This window comes from Euleptes europaea, chromosome 17, assembly GCF_029931775.1.
Source record: "Euleptes europaea isolate rEulEur1 chromosome 17, rEulEur1.hap1, whole genome shotgun sequence".
Classification (NCBI taxonomy): domain Eukaryota; kingdom Metazoa; phylum Chordata; class Lepidosauria; order Squamata; family Sphaerodactylidae; genus Euleptes; species Euleptes europaea.
Window position 1 is genome coordinate 16,254,031 of NC_079328.1, and position 19,908 is coordinate 16,273,938.

At 43.8% G+C, this 19,908-nt stretch overlaps 1 protein-coding gene across 2 annotated transcripts in view; it reads left to right on the forward strand.

The window, feature by feature from the left end:
- Nucleotides 1-19,908, forward strand: part of MTA1 (metastasis associated 1) — a 115,361-nt gene that overhangs the window by 73,131 nt on the left and 22,322 nt on the right. Inside the window, exon 18 of one of the 2 annotated variants that reach the window (XM_056862901.1) lies at nucleotides 17,558-17,589. The exons of the other annotated variant lie outside the window; for it this stretch is intronic. Coding sequence (XP_056718879.1) covers nucleotides 17,558-17,589 — 32 coding nt within the window. The remainder of the gene's footprint in view (nucleotides 1-17,557; nucleotides 17,590-19,908) is intronic. 2 annotated transcript variants of the gene reach the window in all.

Genomic DNA, 19,908 nt, shown 5'->3' on the forward strand with positions numbered 1-19,908 from the left:
CTCAGTTACAGGAGAGGTGTTAATGGGTAGGAGCAGCTCCGGATTTACCTATAGCTGTGTTGGCGAACCTATGACACGCGTGCCGGACTTGGCATGCCGAGCCCTCTCTGTGGGCACACACGGGTACCCCGCCGCTGGCTTTGAACGGCTCCGCGCGGAGCCGTTCAAAGTCCCCCCTTCCCTGGACTCCTCGGAGCCCAGGGCTCGGAGCCGTTAAAGCCCCTCCCTTCCCTGGACTCCTCACCGCCCAGCTGGGAGTAACCCACCACCCCCCCTTCCCTGGAATCCCTGCTGCCCAGCTGGGAGTAACCCGCCACCCCCCTTCCCTGGACTCCCCGCCGCCCAGCTGGGAGGAAACCTCAGTATTCAGGTTAAATTGCCGTGTTGGCACTTTGAGATAAATAAGTGGGTTTTGGGTTGCAGTTTGGGCACTCGGTCTCTAAAAGGTTCGCCATCACTGACCTATAGGTTTGGCAGGCTGAAGCCTAGGGCCTCAAAATCTAGGTGGCCTCCAGCCAAGGTGTATAATATTTTCATATGTTAAAAGAATATATGTATTTTAAAGAATATAACAGTAAACTCACAATTTCAGTTTCCTAAAAATTCCTGCTTATTCCATAAAATGTTTACAAAGTTCAGTTATTGCAAAAGTTTTTGACAGTGTTAATTTTAACATTTATGCTCCCTCCCCCCAATCACTACAGTATTTATCAATAACGTCTAATGTCCTTTAGAGGAGGAATTGTGAATTGCGGAATTTTAAACACCCGTCATCATCCTGGCTTCACTGAATCTTGTTTAAAACACTCTTTCATCTTCCTCTAGCCATGAGGGTGGGGGATTGGGAGGGGTCCTCACAAGCGGAATACCCTAGGGCCTCTTTTCATCTAAATCCGGAACCGGATAGGAGCCATGAAGATGTTTGCATGTGCTGGTGCCGTGTGGATGCCCGTGGTGACACGATATAAACTGTTGTCAAATTTAATGTTGTCCTGGTAAGGCCAAATAGGTACAGTCTGGTAGCCAGGTCTGCTGTGGTATTATCAGGGTTAATATTTCTGATGACTGTAGTTCATCTCCATGGGGAATGTTGGTATACACCCTCACCCCGTGCCGGTGATGAAAAGACTGCATCAAATTGCAACTGCTTATGGATTTTTAAAATAGCTCTGTATGTAAGCCACCTTGCACCCCATAAGGAAGGAAGGCAGCTAATAAATGTTTTAAATAAATAAATAACATGTTGAAGAAAATGAAGTGTGCTAGAAATATTTTGCAGACACATGTAACATTTGTGATTGGCATGGAACAGAGGAGAATCTGACAAAAAGTGTGTCAGTGGTAACAGTACAGGTATTGATTTTGTTCTGTGGCAGTTGCCAGCTTGGAGAAGTTAAATAATGCATTAGCACCTCAAAAAGATGTTTTTGTTCTAGTAAGAGGCTTTAAATTCAAGTCTACCTTTCATTCACAAGTTGATGAGATATTTCTGACTCTTTTGGAGAGCTTCTCTGCACACTCGACGTACTCCTGATTTTCTTGGCAGTCGATCCACAAGCATTGGAATCGGTTTGGGCATGGTTCTTCCTGTGCTCCCTCTGCATTTCCACAGTTGTGGAGTCAATGAATTTTCTTCCTCACGTACCTTAAAAACCCCAAAATTTTCAAGTCGGTGCTGTCATCATCTGGGTCGTCACTGGTGGCATCACAGCGCTCCCCCTTTTTATTTTTTGTGCATGCTTATATCGATATATCAATATCATGACTGCATTTTTTAAAAGGGCACTAAAATATTGATATATCGTTGTAACAATGTGTTCGGCAGGTTCTCTGAATTCTCAGCTTTCATTTAAAAAAAGTAAATCTCTAACCCTTTCCCTCGCAGAGATATAAGGAAGAGGGTATATCTCCACCAGTGAAGGGGCTAGAAACTTTTTAAAAATGAAAGCTGGGAATTTAGAAAACCTGCTGAACCTGCTATTACAATGATATATCAATATTTTAAAGCTTTCAATAAAAACAAAAAATGAAACCATTTGGTCTTCAGGGGAGGGGCGTGGTTTGACAATGACAGAGCAATTAGCGAAAAGTGGGCTGGAGATGGGTGGGACAAAGAAAACCAACAGAAACATTACATACAAGGAAAAAAGGCAACTCAAAATGGGCTTCCAGAAGAACAGGGTAAAAGTGGTCTCAAAAGAGCTGGGGGGAAAACAAACAAACAAACAAACAAATAAGTGAAAACTACAGGTACAAAAATGTGTGCGGAAATCAGGGGATAAACCAAAGCAGTATGGGGCCAGAAATGATTAAAAATCTGGGTGGAAAAGCCCAGAGATAGGGTATCAAAGTATAATGGGATATGTCGATGTGCTAAAGTCATTCACTTCTTAGTGGTCGTTCTACAGTTACACTCATGAGCTCTGAATGTTGGTACAGAACTTTATAGAACTAATTATGATTTTTTTGGGGGGTGGCAGACCCAACCCAGCTTCTGTCATCTAAGCATTACAATTTTCTCCTACATAGACTGGGTACTTTATGCATTTCCCATTAATCCTTACTACTAGTTGTCTGCATTACACTCTATGTTTTAGCTGAGTTCAGCTGATCCAGATGAGTCCATATCTATCCTACCTCGTATGTCCATTTTTAGGGGCTGTTTTCCATCTGTGGTCAGGCTTTTCTGCCAGAAGGAAGGACCAACATTCTGATTTCATTCTCATTCATTCAATGTCATTCTTCTCCAATTTAGTCTTCTTATGACATTATGAAGGCTAGTAGGCTTCGTGGGAACTAGAAGAAGAAGAAGAGTTGGTTTTTATATGCCGACTTTCTTAAGTTTGAGTCTCCACTTAAGGGAGGCTCAAACTGGCTTACAATCACCTTCCCTTCCCCTCCCCACAACAGACACCCTGGGAGGTAGGTGGGGCTGAGAGAGCTCTAACAGAGCTGTAACTTGCCCAAGGTCACCCAGCTGGCTTCGTGTGGAGGAGTGGGGAAACCAACCCGGTTCACCTGATTAGCATCCGCCGCTCATGTGGAGGAGCAGGGAATCAAACCCGGTTCTCCAGATCAGAGTCCACCACTCCAAACCACTGCTCTTAACCACTACACCACGCTGGCTCCTACTACTATGACTACTATGACTATGGTACCTTTGCCAGACTGTGTATGAGATGCCTTCAGTTCTGGATCATACACAACTTCTAACTGCTGCAGGAGCCTCAGTCCCTGAACAGAATGCCTTTTTATCAATGACCAACAACAAATGACCTTGATGTGACAGTAGATTGAAGCATAATTGCTGATCTCTCAGAGATGCCTTCTTGATGAGGTGGAATTCAGGTCTTGGACTCCAGTTCCCACCAATAGCCCTCATTCCCTGGATCCTCAACAAAACTGTCAAGTACAAGACACCTTGTGTGCTAATTATACTGTGCTGACCTTGACAACTTCGTTCACCAAACTTCTCCACTTAGCCAAGGAATGGTTTCTTGTCTTAAATCTTCCAAGGGCCGGCTGTCGCAGAGCAGCATGAAGATCCTTCACCCAGATATAGTTCTGCTGTGCCTTATGGCCTGGAGCTATCAGGGCAGCTACAGGAGATTTTTCTGAACGTTGGGAAACCCCTCTCTCGTTATTCTGCAAAACTGAAATTGTTTTTGCACTGTCCTGTCGATTGTTCTGTTTTCCTTTCACAAGGAAAGGTTAGCACAGGAAGATTAGCATTTCCTTTCACAAACGCTGAGCCCTCCCTCCTTACGAGTCTCTTTAGCAGCAATCTCTGCAGGCACCCATGGCCACTTCACTTTCTTGCAGTCATTGGTCAAATAGTATTTCAGTGGCTTCTAATGTCTTCATTCTCCAGTCTCCGTTGCCGCTTTGGCATGAAGTCTTTAGCTGGAAATGCTTTGAACTGATATATCCTTCCTTCCTACGATTGTTCCCAGATTTCATTTAAACTAGGATCTAGTGCTGCTAGTAGACATTCCAGCTCTTGATGCATACTCTGCATTCCTTTGATGTATGCCGGCTCTGGCTTTTTGTATCGATCAAACTCTTTGTTTAGAAAAGAATCGCACCTGCTTATCTGCTGTTGGAGTAGAAACACAGGTCACATGTCTCTCCCCAGTGCCTGGGACTTGAGTCATGGCCATCATAAAAGTGTGTTATGCGCTTGCCAACCTGACCCCTCCACTCCAGGTTAAACCCTGTTGTACAAGGGTAGTCAGGACTTCCATGCATTTCTCCAGGGACATTCCCCTACTGGAACCATACAGGGCAGACCTCAGATCTCAGCCCTCTACATTTGTGACACATTGCAGTCAAGATCTGATGCCACCTTTGGTGGGGCAGTGCATGGCTTCCTTTTCTTCTAACCATACCTGATCCTACTTCCAGGTAAGTCAGTTAGCTAATCTCCTGCCAGAGTGTCTTCATAGAGAACATAAAGGAGAAAAACAGGTTGCTTACCTGTAAAAGTGGTCTTTTTGAAGTAGTCATCTGTGCAGTAATACATCCTGTCCTTCTCAGGTGCTCTTACCTGCTTGCTGTATCAGTTTGGGAAGAACTGATCATGAAGGCATGGCCCCACTTGCCTTGACTTGGGGTGGGGCCTGCCCCTCAAAAACTTCATAATTAACTCCAGAAAGCTTGGAACAAAACCCTGAGCAGGCACGTAATCGATTAGTGCACAGATGACTTCTTGCAGAACATCAGTAACAGGTAAGCAACCTATTTTTCCACCGTGTTCAGTTCATGAAACTAGTCAGCAATATTAATATTTTTTTTGAAGAGGCATATAATACAAGATAAATTTGCCCCCAAAGTGTGAAAGAATTGAAAGCAATTTCCCTTTCTCCCTCTCTGTCTCTCTATTGATTAATTATTATTATTATTATTGCATTCTGTTGTCTTTTAATAAAAGTAATCTGGATGGAATTACAAAATTCCCTTGCATCATGTAAAGAAACATAGTCAGGTGTACTTAAAAATACTGAGAACAAGCCTAAAAGGTGTACTCAGAATAATGAAAGATTCCACTCCCTTCAACATTCACAGCTGTCTGCTACCAATCTATGCCAACACCCATGCTAATGGGCAGTTATACCTGAAAGCCTGTCGGCCAGGAGCCTGAGATCTGGAGGATCTTCCCTGTTCTGTTCCCTCCCCTTTACTCAGAGCCCATATCTAAGTTCCTCATGGCCATTTTAACCAGGGTAAACATGTCTCCAGTGGTGGAGAAAATTATTTTTCTTGTAAATGCTGTAGATCCATACGTCACTTATGTACAGTCTGGCACCGTGAAAATTCAGACTAGAGCTGCATTTGATGCCTAACCGATTCTAGTACATCTTATAATTTTGTGTCATCAGGCAAGAGCAGGGGTGTCAAACATAAGGCCTGGGGGCCAAGCAAATCTGGCCCCTTGAGAGCTCTTATCTACCCCTAAGCCGGCCAAGGCAGCCACCCCTCCACTCCCAATCTGGGCTGGCGAGCCCAGTAAAGTAAAAAATAATATCATTAATTGGCTTTGCCTGTGTCTTCTATAAAGTTTGTATCTCCGGTACCTGGCATTAAATTTTATGGTATGCATGGCCCGGCCCGACCAAGTGACATTTATGTTGTATCCAGCCCTCGTAACAAATGAGTTTGATACCCCCAGCCACCATTTGTCTTTTTGCAGCTGCTCCTCAGTCCTTTTAAAAGAACAGGGTATTTGAGAAGAACAGGCAAATGTGTAAAAATCTTATGCATATACAGACAAAAGTCCCTTTGTGTTTAGCGTGTTTAGGATTGCTGTAGATTGCACTGGAAATTCATTGTGGATGGAACAAATGAGTAAACCACCCATCAGATTCTTTGTGTGCGTGTGTATAACACAGTTCATAGTTTAGATTACAGTAAGACGTTTACTTGTAAATTCTGATAATGATTCCCGTAATCAACAAATGGAAGCCACTTTAGTACAGATTGGCTGTTACCCCACTAGGTATTCCCAGTGATGTATCAAGAGTTTGGAAATGTTATAAAAAACATTGCTTTAAAAGGGTTTTTGGATGCCATGGCTAAAAAATGGTTGGAAGATGTCTTCACAGCTAAAGGGGCCAAACAAAGTGCGAACAGTATTTTTTATAACAGTTTCAAACTCTTAATACATCGGTGGGAATACATTGAAAGTGCGAACATAATTTTTTATAACATTTCCAAACTCTTGATACATTGCAGGGAACACCTAGTGTGGTAACAGCCTTGAATTGAATAACACAGGATGTTTCTAAAGTAAATCTCATCCCTCAGCTTGTCCATTTTTGCTTGGTCTTTTAAAAAAAATAAAAATAAAATAAAACTGGTAAACTGAGTTTGGGACTTGTGAGATAGCCAGTAGAGTTTACCAGTTTATCACATGGCAGGGGTTTGTAGTAATACAGATTTGGGCATCTGGATTAATAGAATGGTTGTATTTTTCTTGTGTTAAACATTTAGGGAAGACTTTCCTGCATTTTTTATTTTGTGGAAAAGTCCTGTATTTCTGGAGACACTGAGTGGGGGAAGTATACCTTTACACTGCAAAGTGTTTTAGCGACAATATTTGTATAAGGAATATTTTCTCTGCTTTTTCTTTATGGTTTTAATATTTCACAATTTGAAGTATTGTTTATATACTTTGAATATTACAGTAGCAGTTTTCATGAGGCACTTTTGTTTGTGTATTAGTTATTAGGGGAGAAGGCTCTTTAGCAGGAAACCATCTCTGGAGTTATATTTATGTATCTGTATCACGGGGGATTTTTGTTGTTATAAAAACCCAATGGGAGAAGTTGTTCTAACGACATAATGGGAGAAGATTCCCCAAAGATAAGGGAGGAGAAACAGGCAACGCTACCTTTGGGCCAGGCTAGACAAGGACATTTAGCACATCAGAACAATTCTGGAGGGGAAGAGAAGTTGTGAATGTCCTGGAAGAACTTACATTGTGTCAGTCAGAAATACTTAATAGGTGTTACATCTCCGGTTACTGGGTCCTAGTTAACTGTAGTGATTGGTAAGATTTTTGCTGCTAGAGACATTTTAAACCCATGCTACCAAATGTGCAACAATTGTTATTAAAGGAAATATATTGCTAAGAAGGCATTGTTCACCACACCACGCCACGAGCTTAGAATGAAGACAGATGTACCTTGAGTTATGATCCCCTGAGGATCTTTTTTGGACTGACACATGAATTCTGAATTTGAGATGACCCCATGTGCCTATTTTAGTCTGAAACAAACTCCTTGAAAGAATAATGTTGGGAACATGTTGAGTGAAAGGTTGGTAATAGTAGAACAGACTGCGTTGGGAGATGGTGGATTCTCTTTCACTGAAGGTTTTTAAGCAGAGGCTGGATAGCCATCTGTCAAGCAGCAGGTATTAGAAATTGTGACAAATCATTGGTACAAGTTTTCCATGGCGTTTGGAAAGAAAGTTTGGAATGTTAGAAGTGACTTCCTCTACACTGTTAACTGACAAAAGATCAGATTCAGATTCAGACACCTTTATTGGCATAGTAAAATAGCAACGAGGGAGCATGAATACACGCACCCGCAAGGATTCACATACAACAACATGACCAAAACTCAGCCATCAAGTTAAAACACTTCAATTTAAATACCATAACAATACATTCATCCAGCCAGCAGATAAGAACTGCAGCTAACACCGGCACCCTTCCTGTTGATGTTGCCCAGTGCCTACAAATGGCCTCGGTTGGTTTTATACTGTTTATTTATTCTTTACCCTCTTATGACAAAAGATCTTTTAATGTGGCTCTTTAATGCATGACTTGTAGGAGGCAATGCTTTAGGTAACCGACATTTTCCAAACAAAACCATTATTTCCTTATTTTAGCTGCCTTCATTGGGAAGGCTGTACATCTGATACACAAACATCTGCTAACTTTTAGGTTGCTCAATGAATATCATATCTTGAATTTCTAAGAGGGGTGCTTTTTTTTGGCCATTCCCAGATGGTATGCACAGGAATATAATTAGGCTTCACTGATGGGCCTGATTTCATTCACAACCTCTCACAAGTCATTCTCCTGAACTGAGCCACTAACAGTACATTGGGTCCACGTGCTAACACAACAACAGTATTTTGGCATTAGCATGCATACCGTACAGTTTAGTTCTTGCATAAACCTCCGCATGATTGGCTACCAATGCACTTGTATCCATAGCTGCAGAGGAAGACTTCCCTGTGTCGTTTGCTTTTATTCCTCCAGAAACCATCAAGGTCCTGTTCTCAAATGGCTAGAGTACCAGTTGTTCAGAAAAAACAAGCAAGATCAGCCTTCTTGTCTGGGAGGGCCAAGAAATGTGTCCAGTTGCTTGCAAGTTGAACAGATCTGTCTTCAGCAGATTTTCAAATTGGTTTAAGTCCTTTGGCTCATTTATGTATTCTCTCTCTCTCCCTCTCTCTTTAAAAAATAAATTCTGGCCTATATCTGTCAAATGTAATGTCCTGTTGTAGTGGTTAGGAGCGGTGGAGAACTGGGTTTGATTCCCCACTCCTCCACATGAGTGGTGGAGGCTAATCTGGTGACCTGGGTTGGTTTCCCCTCTCCTACACATGAAGCCAGCCTTGCACTAGTCACAGTTGTCTCAGAACTCTCTCTGCCCCGCTGGTCCTTCCTTTCCTCCCCTGAAACAGCACTCACCCTCACCACCCAGCAATGTTCTGCCTCCTTCCTGCCTAAGGAGTCCTGATATTTCTCCCTTCTGGCTTTGTCCCACCTCCTCCACCCTTGAGGAGCCAATCACCCACCCTTCTCCATTAATCCAGCTGGCCCTGCACCTGGGTCTAGCAGGGCCTTGCTTGTTTCCTTAGCCCAGGTGGCCATCTTTGGTAAGCTGCTGGCCAGCTCCAGGTGTGCCTTAAGCAAGTACCCTGTTCTTCAACACTGGCTAATGATATTGTCAGCCGGAGCCAGGAGAAGGCTCTCTTTAGTTGTTGCCTCAGCAGATCTTCCTCTTTCCTTCTTCCCTCCTGAGACCTCGAACAGGGTTAATATTTCAGCTCCGTGGCCTTGAGGGAAGGGTGCATCCGGACACAGGTCCATGTCTGGACAATTAGATTTTCATTTCCTTAAAGCGGACTGTAGTATCAGCCTCACAGGATCCTGTTGCAATGAATTCCGTAGGCTGTAGTTACACTGCAATAAACACGATCGTCTTCAGAACTCCGTTGCTTTTGCTGCAACAGAATTAATATAGCACAGCTACTTCTCTGAAAATTCTTGCTGAAAGCTGAAGAGGGAGGAGGCAAATCGAGCCGTGTCTTGTTCTGGGGGGCAAATTAGCTTTTATTTTGGATTAGAGGCCTTTTGTTCAATTGTTTGTTTGTTTTTTGTTTGCTTTTTTGATCTCTTCTTATCTTGTTTTCAAAGAATAGAGGAATTCAAATTAAAAAAAATTGATTTTCTTTCCAGGCTACTATTCTTTGTGGAGAGGGATAAGGAAAGGAAGCCTGTGCAGCTCACATTTCCTCTGGTCACAAGTCTGTATGTGAATCAGAATGTTGTCCATCTGAGCTCTAATTAAATCAGGAAATCTGGATTAATTTTAATTCAGATTGTCTACATGTGAGAATTCAGCTTGATGAATAGAATATCTGGATTCAGAATGTTCAAATTAAACAACAACAACACCTTTCTTTGCTAGCTTTTCATGGAAATCCTTCCTAATTTATAGGCATATTTCTGGAAATTTGCCCTCGGCTGGCTGATAGCTTCCTCTTGTGGCTCTCATGAATCCATCTCCTTCCTGCTCTGAAGGAAGGGCATCTTGATCTTTGGGTGTTTCTCGCCCATTGCTAGGGATAGGCAGGACTAAACTTCCTGTCTCCTGGCGAGGAACACCTCCCCTTCTTCTCCTTCCTTCGCTGGGGTGAGAGCGTTGCAGCCATAGCTGCTGCCTAGGTCTAGTGAAATTAGGTTAGAATAGATTCTTTTCCTTACCTTGCCGTATCCAATTGTTTTTCCTCCCTACCCTCCCTCTCGTTTGGGTACGTTTGTTTTTTAAATTTAAGCTCCCGGCTCTGCCGACCATCAGCCGAGCCGCGAGAGAAACAGCTAAGCCATGGGAAAGACACGGCAAACAAAATGGCTGCCGGAGAAGCTGCATCGGAGGACATCAAGCTCCTTTCTGATGCAGATCAAGAATTGTCTTTAAAATCGGCTCCAGCTGTTAGCTGCCCTGGCGGACTATCGAAGAGGGAGACCGGAAAGTCGCCGCCGCCATCTATTTTGGCTGGAAAATCGCTGAAGAAAAACAAATCTAATGGCGGGGGGAAAGGTGGTAGCCGCAAGCGTTCCGCTTCAACCTCTAAGGTCCCCGCCGGATCCTCTGCTTTGCCTTTGGATGTGGAGCCCAGGATACCTACAGAGGGTAAAGTAACCCACCCTTCTGAGGAAGGGGGATCCCCCAAGAACCCCACGTTTGAACACATACATAATATGATAGAGGGCTCCATGCAAAGACATTTTCAGAGGCTTCAATCTCTTATCCTACCTTTCCAGCAGGGTTACCCTCCTCAAAGACTTCATCAGCCACTTCCTCAAGGGTTTTCATATAGTTGGACATCTTCCCCTGGGTCCTCAGTCATATCTGAACCCATGCAGGAGGAGCCTGGCTACAGCCAAAGCGCCCCCTCTAGGCAGTGGCCCACTAAGGCAGCTATGAAAGCAGTGCCAATTATCCAAGAGCAGAGAAATGAAACCTACCAAGGGCAGAGAAATGAAACCTACCCTGTGGATAGGGATTCTGGGGCTGACGATAAGGAGGGAGAGTTCGTTTCAGATGAAGAACTCCCCATTGTTCAAGAACAGCAGCCTCGGCTGTTCTGTTCTGATGATTTCCAGCCTTTTTTGGCCAAGGCACTTTTTGCTTTAGACCTATCTGATGAAGCTGAAGCTCCTGAGGAATTTAAGCCTAAATCCAGACGTAAAGGTTCCAAGGAATATTTCCCACAATGTGAGGCCCAGACTATTAAGGTCCCCTTACCAGAATTCTTTGAGAAAATTATTAGAGCTGAATGGGATAACCCCCTACATAATAAACAGTTCTCTGGCAATGCCAAGAAACTATATGATGTGGCCTCATATGCAATTGATATGTTGGAATTGCCTGTGGCAGATGCTCCTATCTCTGCCCTTCAATCCTCTGACTTCCTGGCAGAGGATGGAGTGGGCTTTATTAAAGATCAGCTCGAGAGAAAAATGGAATTTCTTTCCAGAAAGGTGCATGAGGCAGCTGCACTGTCTATTCAGGCCAATACCACAATAGCACTGATGGCTAGGGCTTCAAGTGCCTGGATAAAGAAGCTCACTCAGCTTCTACCCACCAGAGATAAAAAAAATAGCCGAGGGCCTGTCTCAAGTGTTAAAAGCGTCCTCCTTTATGGCAGATGCCTCCTTGGACGCAGTGATCTTCGCTGCTAGAGCGGTCACCTCCAATACGGCCATTCACAGGGCCCTATGGGTCGGATGAGTATAGGTCCAAGACCATGTTAATGGGTCACCCATACAAGGGTGGAAAGTTATTTGGAGAGAGACTAGATAAGATGCTCTCCAAAATTAAGGATAAAAATAAGGCAATCCTTAAATCCCATAAAAAGCAACCCCGTCCTGGCCAATACTCTCAGTCCTTTTGATTCTACCATGCCTTATCCAGGTTCAGACAGGATCAGAGATGCCCACACTGGGCTCCTCAGAGAGGGTCCTTTTGACGTTTCAACAGATTCAACCGCCCCTCACAAACACAGTCCTTTAGGGCGGACAAACCTGACAAATTCTTCAAAGGAAATAAGCAGTGACGCCAGGGATCCAATGGTGGGGGGAAGGTTACAACTTTTCCTTCCACAGTGGCGCCACTCCCAGACGGATGCCTGGGTACTACAAATAATTCAGCAGGAATATCTAATAGAATTTCATCACAAGCCTCCAGATCACTTTGTTGCATAGCCATGCTACTGTAGTGTTGTAAAACATCAGAGAACGATGGAAGCCATTTCTCACTTGATCTGGATCGGGGCCAAAGAGGAAGTACCTATTCAGGAACATCTCCAGGGAGTTTACTCCATATTTTTCACAGTCCCCAAAAAGAATGAAGACTGGAGGGCTATCCTGGATCTCAAATTTCTCAATCGATTCATCAAGGCCAAAATTTTTGCACGGAGACACTGCGAACCATCATAAAGGCACTGCGTTCAAACACCTTCATGACATCCATAGATCTCACAGAGGCTTATATGCATATCCCCATCCATCAGTCCCACCGATGCTTTCTGAGATTCAACTATATAAACCTTCATTTTCAGTTCAGGGCACTACCATTCGAGTTGACATCTGCCCCCCGAGTTTTTTCCAAAGTGGTGGTGGCTATTGTGGCGATGTTAAGGAAGGAAGGAATCCAAGTACATCCCTACCTAGATGACCTACTCATATGCGCCCACTCATACAACCTGGCACTTCAGCACACCGCTTGAGTCATCACGGCACTTGAAACGCCCGGCTTTCTTATAAACAAAGCCAAAAGCTTGCTATGCCCATCGCAGAGGATCCTACATCTGGGAGTGGTCTTAGAGTCCACCACCAATTCAGTATTCCTCCCAACAGACAAGGCCCGCAAAATTGCGGCAGTGGCCAAGTCCATGGTAAAGTTGTCACGACATTGACTGATGGCTCTGACAAGGCTCCTGGGCCTCATGGTATCATGTCTAGGCCTGATTCCTTGGGCTCGCTTACACTCCCGACCACTTCAAGCAGCTACATCCATTCCAGCTGTTCATCACACACAAGATAGACAAGACCCTCTCCCTCAGTCCGGTGGCCATGACGAGCCTCTTATGGTGGACCAAAGTCGACAATCTAACAGTCGGACAACCGTATCTACACGAACAGCCAGTCCAGGTGTTTACAGACGCCAGCCTCGAGGGATGGGGAGCCACAGTGACAGACTCCTTTGCTCAGGCGTATGGAGCCAGTCAGAAACATCTCTCCACATCAATCTCCTCGAACTCAGGGCAGTACGCCTAGCCCTCATCAAATTCCACGACCTTGTCAGAAACAAACATGTGCTAATCAGGACAGACAATGTGGTGACCAAGGCCCACATCAACAAGCAGGGTGGGTCTCGCTCCTCTCACCTGCACCAGGAGTCATCTGCCATCATGATCTGGGCAGAAAAACACCTTTTGTCTCTGAGGGCAGAACATGTTCAGGGCATCCACAACACTCAGGCAGATTGGTTAAGCTGTCAGACCCTCCAGGAAGGGGAATGGATGCTGAATACTCAAGTCTTTCAAACCCTCACAAGCTGGTTTGGAACGCCCACAGTGGATCTGTTCGCCTCAGTCCAGAATCGTCAAGTGGAAAGATTCTTCTACTGGTTTTACCATCCAGAAGCAGAGCAAGTGGACGCTCTTCTGACTCAGGGGCCTCCGGGTCTCCTATACGCCTTTCCACCACTGCCTATCCTTCCCAAAGTCATCAGGAAGATAAGGGCGGAGAGAGCGGAAGTCATCCTGATCGCCCCCAATTGGCCATGCCGGCCGTGGTTTCCGGCACATGTAGCTTTCCATCAGGGCACCTTGGCAGATTCCGACATCCTTGGATCTCCTTCAACAGGGACCGATGATTCATCCAGATGCTGGATTGTTTCATTTGACCACTTGGAGGTTGAAAAAGCAAGGCTCTTAGCCCTTGGGCTTTCTGTGGAGGTGGTGGGGACCATCCTTAAAGCCAGACATCCTTCTACTACAAGGATATATCAATATACCTGGAAAGCCTTCTCCAGGTGGTGTCACCAGAAGATGATCAACCCTATCTCTCCTAAGCTACCTCAGTTACTAGACTTTTTACAGAACAGTGCACAACAGGGCCTTAGAGCGGAAACCTTACGAAAGCAAGTGTCTTCTATTGCCTCAGTCTGTCTGGATATTGATGGGATTCCTCTGTCATCGCACCCTCAGGTTAAGGCTTTTATTAAAGGAGTGGCTCAATCTACCCCTCCGGTGACTCACCGCTTCCCTACCTGGAGTCTGAACACTGTACTTTCTGCTCTAACCAAAAGTCCCTTCGAACCTATGAAAGAAGTTCCCTTACGATTAGTAAGGATGAAGACCTTATTTTTAGTTGCCATAACCTCTGCCAGGAGGGTTTCAGAATTGGGTGCCCTCTCTATTCGCAAAGACTTGTGTATCTTTCACAAAGATAAAGTCATGCTACATACTGATCCCTCGTTCACCCCCAAAGTGGGTTCCCGGTTTCATCAGTCTCACGAACTTCACCTCCCTTCCTTTTGTCCTAACCCTTCTACTCCCAGAGAGCGGAGTTGGCACACCTTGGACCTGCGTAGAGCTATTCATATTTATATATCTAGAACTGAATCCATTAGGAGAACGGAATTTATGTTTATCTCCATTTCTGCACCCAACAAGGGACTTCGCATGTCCCGACAGTCTATCAGCACATCCATTAGACAATGCATCAGAGAAGCCTACCTAGCCAGTGGTCTCCAAGTTCTGAATGGGATCACAGCCCCTTCCTTCAGAGCGGGAAAGGTACATTGTTTACTCACCGAGAAGGTCCTTTCCACTCTGAAGTAGAAGGGCATCTTGCCCAACCGGAGATGGCAACATCATCTTACAAGGGTGGACCGAAGCACACCAAACTGGCCTACGGATTCGATCGGCCTAAAAATATTGTAGCAATACATTTAGAATAGTTCTAAGTTTATCGTTCAGTTTATTGTTGTTTGTACTCCTTGTTTGTGAGTGTTTTTCCCTGTCTCTTGAGCTTGCTGTAGAATAACTGGAAGGGGAGGTGTTCCTTGCCAGGAGACAGGAAGTTGTTAGTTTAGTCCTGCCTACCCCTAGCAATGGGCGAGAAACACCCAAAGATCAAGATGCCCTTCTACTTCAGAGCGGAAAGGACCTTCTCGGTGAGTAAACAATGTACCTTTCCCTTTTCTCCTGCTGTCTGTGCAGGGTACTCACTGGCCCTTCTGAACAGCCATGAAGCCCCCACTTCCACTTTAAAAAAAAACATTTTTTAAAAAGAGAAAAGCACTGATTTTTAACTCATTATTGAAATGCACCAAATAAACATATAGCCAGAGAAACCTGTGAGGCATGTGAAATTATGTTTTTATTTATTTTTTCAAATTTATAGCCCGCCCTCATTTTCAGTAAGCCAGGCTCAGGGCGGGTTACAATCTTAAAAATACATTAAAACTTCAATCAACAATAAAACATTAACACAACAATAATCATCATCATTTATTTATTACGGTCAAAGACCTGTTAAACACAACAATAAAATATTATAATATAACTTCAAACAGACGGCCTTAAAATTTCCCCAGATGCCACCATGTAGCAGGGTTTCAGCCGGTCACCCCCACCGATGTCAGGAATGGGGGGAAAGGATGGGGAGGCCAGTAACGATGGATCAAAGAAATGCATGGACCCTGGGGGAAAGCCAGAGTCCACTCCAGACTCAGAACCAGTTTAGGGAAAAAATTATTAGGAAATTTTTACAGTAAGAGTTGTTTGTCAGTGGAATCAGCTACCTGGGGAGGTGGTGAAGTCCCCCTCACTGGCAGTCTTTAAGCAGAGGCTGGACAAACACTGGTCGGGGATGCTCTAGGCTGATCCTGCACTAAGCAGGGGGTTGGACTAGATGGCCTGTATGGCCCCTTCCAACTCTTATGATTCTATAAACAAGCAGAGGGGAAGAGAAACAGAGCCCTCCTCACAGCCCCCCCCCCACTCCATTTGCTCCTGGAGGCCATGACAATCTTAACCTTGAGATGGTGTATTGAAACAGTTAAAACATTCTTGGTGAGTAGATCTGTTTGTGGCCGTTATCTACCAAGCTTTCTTCAACACTCCAGTCCAGATACAGGGCAGAGCTGCCACTTTCATGCCTTGATTGTATGCTTAGCGCTAAGATGGCTTGATGGAGCAAGGGTTTTGTTCATAGACCGAGGCAGCTGGCTGCAGGTCAAGGTACAATGTTAAGGGTGGCAGCAAGCAGGACACATCTTTCTGGCAGAGAAGGACATTTGCTTCCTTCTCCATCCACCATACTTATTTTTTTTAAAGAAAGACTAGGAGAATGTTTCAAGACAAAACAGCATTTAAACCTCATGTAATTTAAACCTCATGTGATATAGTTCCCACCGCCCACCTAAAAATCAGAAAACTGAGGGATTTTTTTTTTGGGGTAGAATAGAAAATGGGAGTCTTCTTCTAAGAACAAAGCAGAAGCAGAAACTCTCCTGTCCTCCCTAAAGAGATAACAGAAACTTAGCAGAGATAACTCTCCGCTCGTCTGGCAAGGAGGAGGCAAGAGAACTAACCTTTGGTTATATAGAACACAAAAAATCTGTCTCTCTCTGCAGCCACTCTCACAACCTCTGAACATAGAATGGTGCCAAGACACATTTGTCACAATGTGCTGTAGAGGTTTGAGTGTTGGATCTGGGAGGTTCCGGGTCAAATCCCCACACCGCCATGAAAGCTTGCTGGGGTGACCTTGGGCTAGTCACACGCTCTCAGCCAGACCTGCCTCATGAAGATAAAGTGGAGAAGAGAATGATGTAATCTGCTTTGGGTCCCCATTGGTAAGGTTGCCAGGTCCCTCTTTCCCACCGGCGGGAGGTTTTTGGGGTGGAGCCTGAGGAGGGAGGGGTTTGGGGAGGGGCTTCATTGCCATAGAGTCCAATTGCCCAAGTGGCCATTTTCTCCAGGTGAACTGATCTCTATCGGCTGGAGATCAGTTGTAATAGCAGGAGATCTCCAGCTAGTACCTGGAGGTTGGCAACCCTATCCATTGGGGAGAAGGGTGGGGTATGGATGAAGTAGATAAATAAATTAAAATCCCAGCAGTTTGAAATTCAGAGGCCACACACCAAAGATTACCAAGCACGGGTGGTCAGCAAATAATATAGAAATTCTACTGTGGGGTGTAAATAGCCCAGGGGAGGGGCATTCTGGCAAAGTTATATGATCAGTGTGCTTGGTGGTTGCAATTATAGCTTGTGTTGGCTTGTTCAAATTAAGAGACTGCAGTGGGTAAAGACTCTGGATGATTTTGCCTGTGGTCATTTTCTTGGCTTAGGTATAAACCACCAAAATTTAAAGAAAACCGTAAATCTTTGGCATTCCTCCCCTGTCCCTTCTAGTACAATAAAGCTGATGTGGACTGAAACACAAGGCATCAAAAGTAGTTCGATAAAACCAACCATCTGAGGCAACAATATCACAGACCTTGTTGGGAAAGTAGTGCTGAATAGAAGATGAAAGTGGACAGTGTGGTTTTTTGCAATGGTTTTTAGATGAGTGAAGAATATCATGACCGACAGTCATCAAATGTGGAAGTGATTCCTGTTTTGGAAAGTGAGCCACTTGCAAGCAAAGCCGTGTTGTTCTGATTTTGTATTTTCTTTTTTTTGTCTTGGAAAAGCAATGGTGTCTTACGGGCTCTATTCTCTTTCCTGTTTGTTAGGGCTGCCTAACCACGGACAAACCCGACAAATGGTAAGAGAATGTTCATTTTAAAAGAATACAGTAAACACCGCCATCCCAAGCTCTTAACGCTCAACAGCTCTGAGGCACAGCGACTGTGACCTGTGCTTTTCTCAGCTATTACCGCAACGTTTACTTGGCTCTGTATGTTTTTTTGTTTTTTGTTTTTTTTTGGGGGGGGAAACACACAAAGACGAATAACCAGACGTGATGAAATAAATACATTCTTTTCAAAGAGGGTCAGTACCTTTTCACTCAGCTGTTTTTTTCAATGGAGGAGGATGATAGCAAAGTATCGAACTCTACATGAGGCAGAAATGTATTTTGTTGAAAGACGATGGGGAGTGTCTGTGTGTGAACTTGGCATGTAAAGAAATGCACATATAATAGCATTACTTTTACTTCTACAAACTTCTCTCTTGGCTTCCTTGTTCTGAGAGATTTGATCAGAGGACTGAAACAAGTAGCCTGTCTCATAGATCAGATGAGAAACATGAGTATAGAGGAAATACTATTCCTGTACAGAACAATTTAATGGCTCTCTGGGCCACCCGCATAATGTGCAGGGGTTTTTGGGGGGGAATGTACAGGTTTTTAAAAATGTCATGCAGGCACTTTGCTTACAAGTTTGCATAAAGCAGTTTCTTCCTGGTATCTCTTTAAGTGAACTGTGAGTTTACAGCCCTACCTGTAAAGGTGCGAGTAAAATTTGCTTAGAGTGTCATGTATTAGAGAACAGTTAGCAGAAGCATTCTTAAATATTTTTGGATAAAGTATTCTATGGAGTAATGCCTGGTTACTTTCAATCATAGTAGAGCCCCTTGGCGCAGAGTGGTAAGCTGCAGTACTGCAGTCCAATCTCTGCTCACAACCTGAGTTCAATCCCAATGGGCTCAAGGCTCAAGGTTGACTCAGCCTTCCATTCTTCTGAGGTCATTAAAATGAATACCAGGCTTGCTGGGGGTAAAGTGTAAATGACTGGGGAAGGCAATGGCAACCCACCCTGTAAACATAGTCTGCCTAGTAAATGTTAGGATGTGACATCACCCCATAGGTCAGGAATGACCTGGTGCTTGCACAGGGAACTACCTTTATCTTTTTACTTGAATCATAGCAGTAAGGCAGTCCTTTCCCTGTTTGGGAACAGGTACAAAGTGGCTACTTGACTTGTTTGAAGAGTTTCTTGAGAATGGCTGCTTGTTCATGTCTGCTATATATATTTGTGGTTTTATAAGGAAATAAGCATTCAAGAGCCTTACTTAATAGCCTTGTTCTGAGCGCTGAATTCTGTGGAGAGAGAAAGACATCTGGGTTTCACAATGTGTCTTCTGTCAAGATTGAAGTCCTCATAATGAGTCACAGCAGGTCTCAGACACACAGCCCTGCCATACCAGTGGGTTTTTTATTTTGTTTTCATGGTTGCCTGTCAGCATGCAAAATGACTATTCCATTAAAGCTAAAATTTCCATTAGTGCTAAAATGTGTCCCATTGGGCTGAAAATTAGGAGGATACATAGCCTTCCGTATCTGTTTTTTAAAAAGGGGAGAGGCAAGCCTCAAGTTGACACTAAAAAAAAACACCTTAGTATGAATGGATGAATGAATGAATGAAATTTTTATTGGCCATCATAATTTGCTAAAACAAATAAATAAAATACAAATGCAATAGATTAACAAGTAAAATATTAAATAGATAATGAAATATACTAAAGCATTTCAATTTAAAAGAAAAGTAGCTGATTATTCCGATACCATGTTAGACCTTATTTTCTTTGCTGCAAGAGCAAACAAAGAGCCTCTATCTATATGATGCATATGCATAAATATCTGATAACAGAAATATAATTTTCTCTGCATCCAAGTGTGTATTGATGCCGGATAATCTTCCCGCCAAAGATTTAGCCCTGGGGCCTGCATACAATGGGCAAAATAGGATGTAATGAGGCAAGTCCTCCAGAGTTGAGGATCCACAAATACAAAACCGTTGATCCCTTAGTGTTCGAGAGTAACACCCCGCCAATATAGCTGTTGGCATAGTTTGGAAGCGTAATGATGTGAAGGACACTCTAAGATTGTAATTTGCGATGTTGGCTAAATAGGGAGTTTTAAAGTAGTAATTTTTAATTGATTTGTACCACGATGCTGCTTTTGATTTTAAAATTAATGATCGATCGATCAGTGGAAACACCTTAACACCTTAGTACATTTCAATGTGTATCTTTCTTCAAGGCAGCTTTACTTATGGGTGCACAAATCCGTCCCAATTGAAGGATAAGCATAACAAAATGCTAGGACAAGAACATAATAGTAGCTGTGCTGGATCAGACCAAT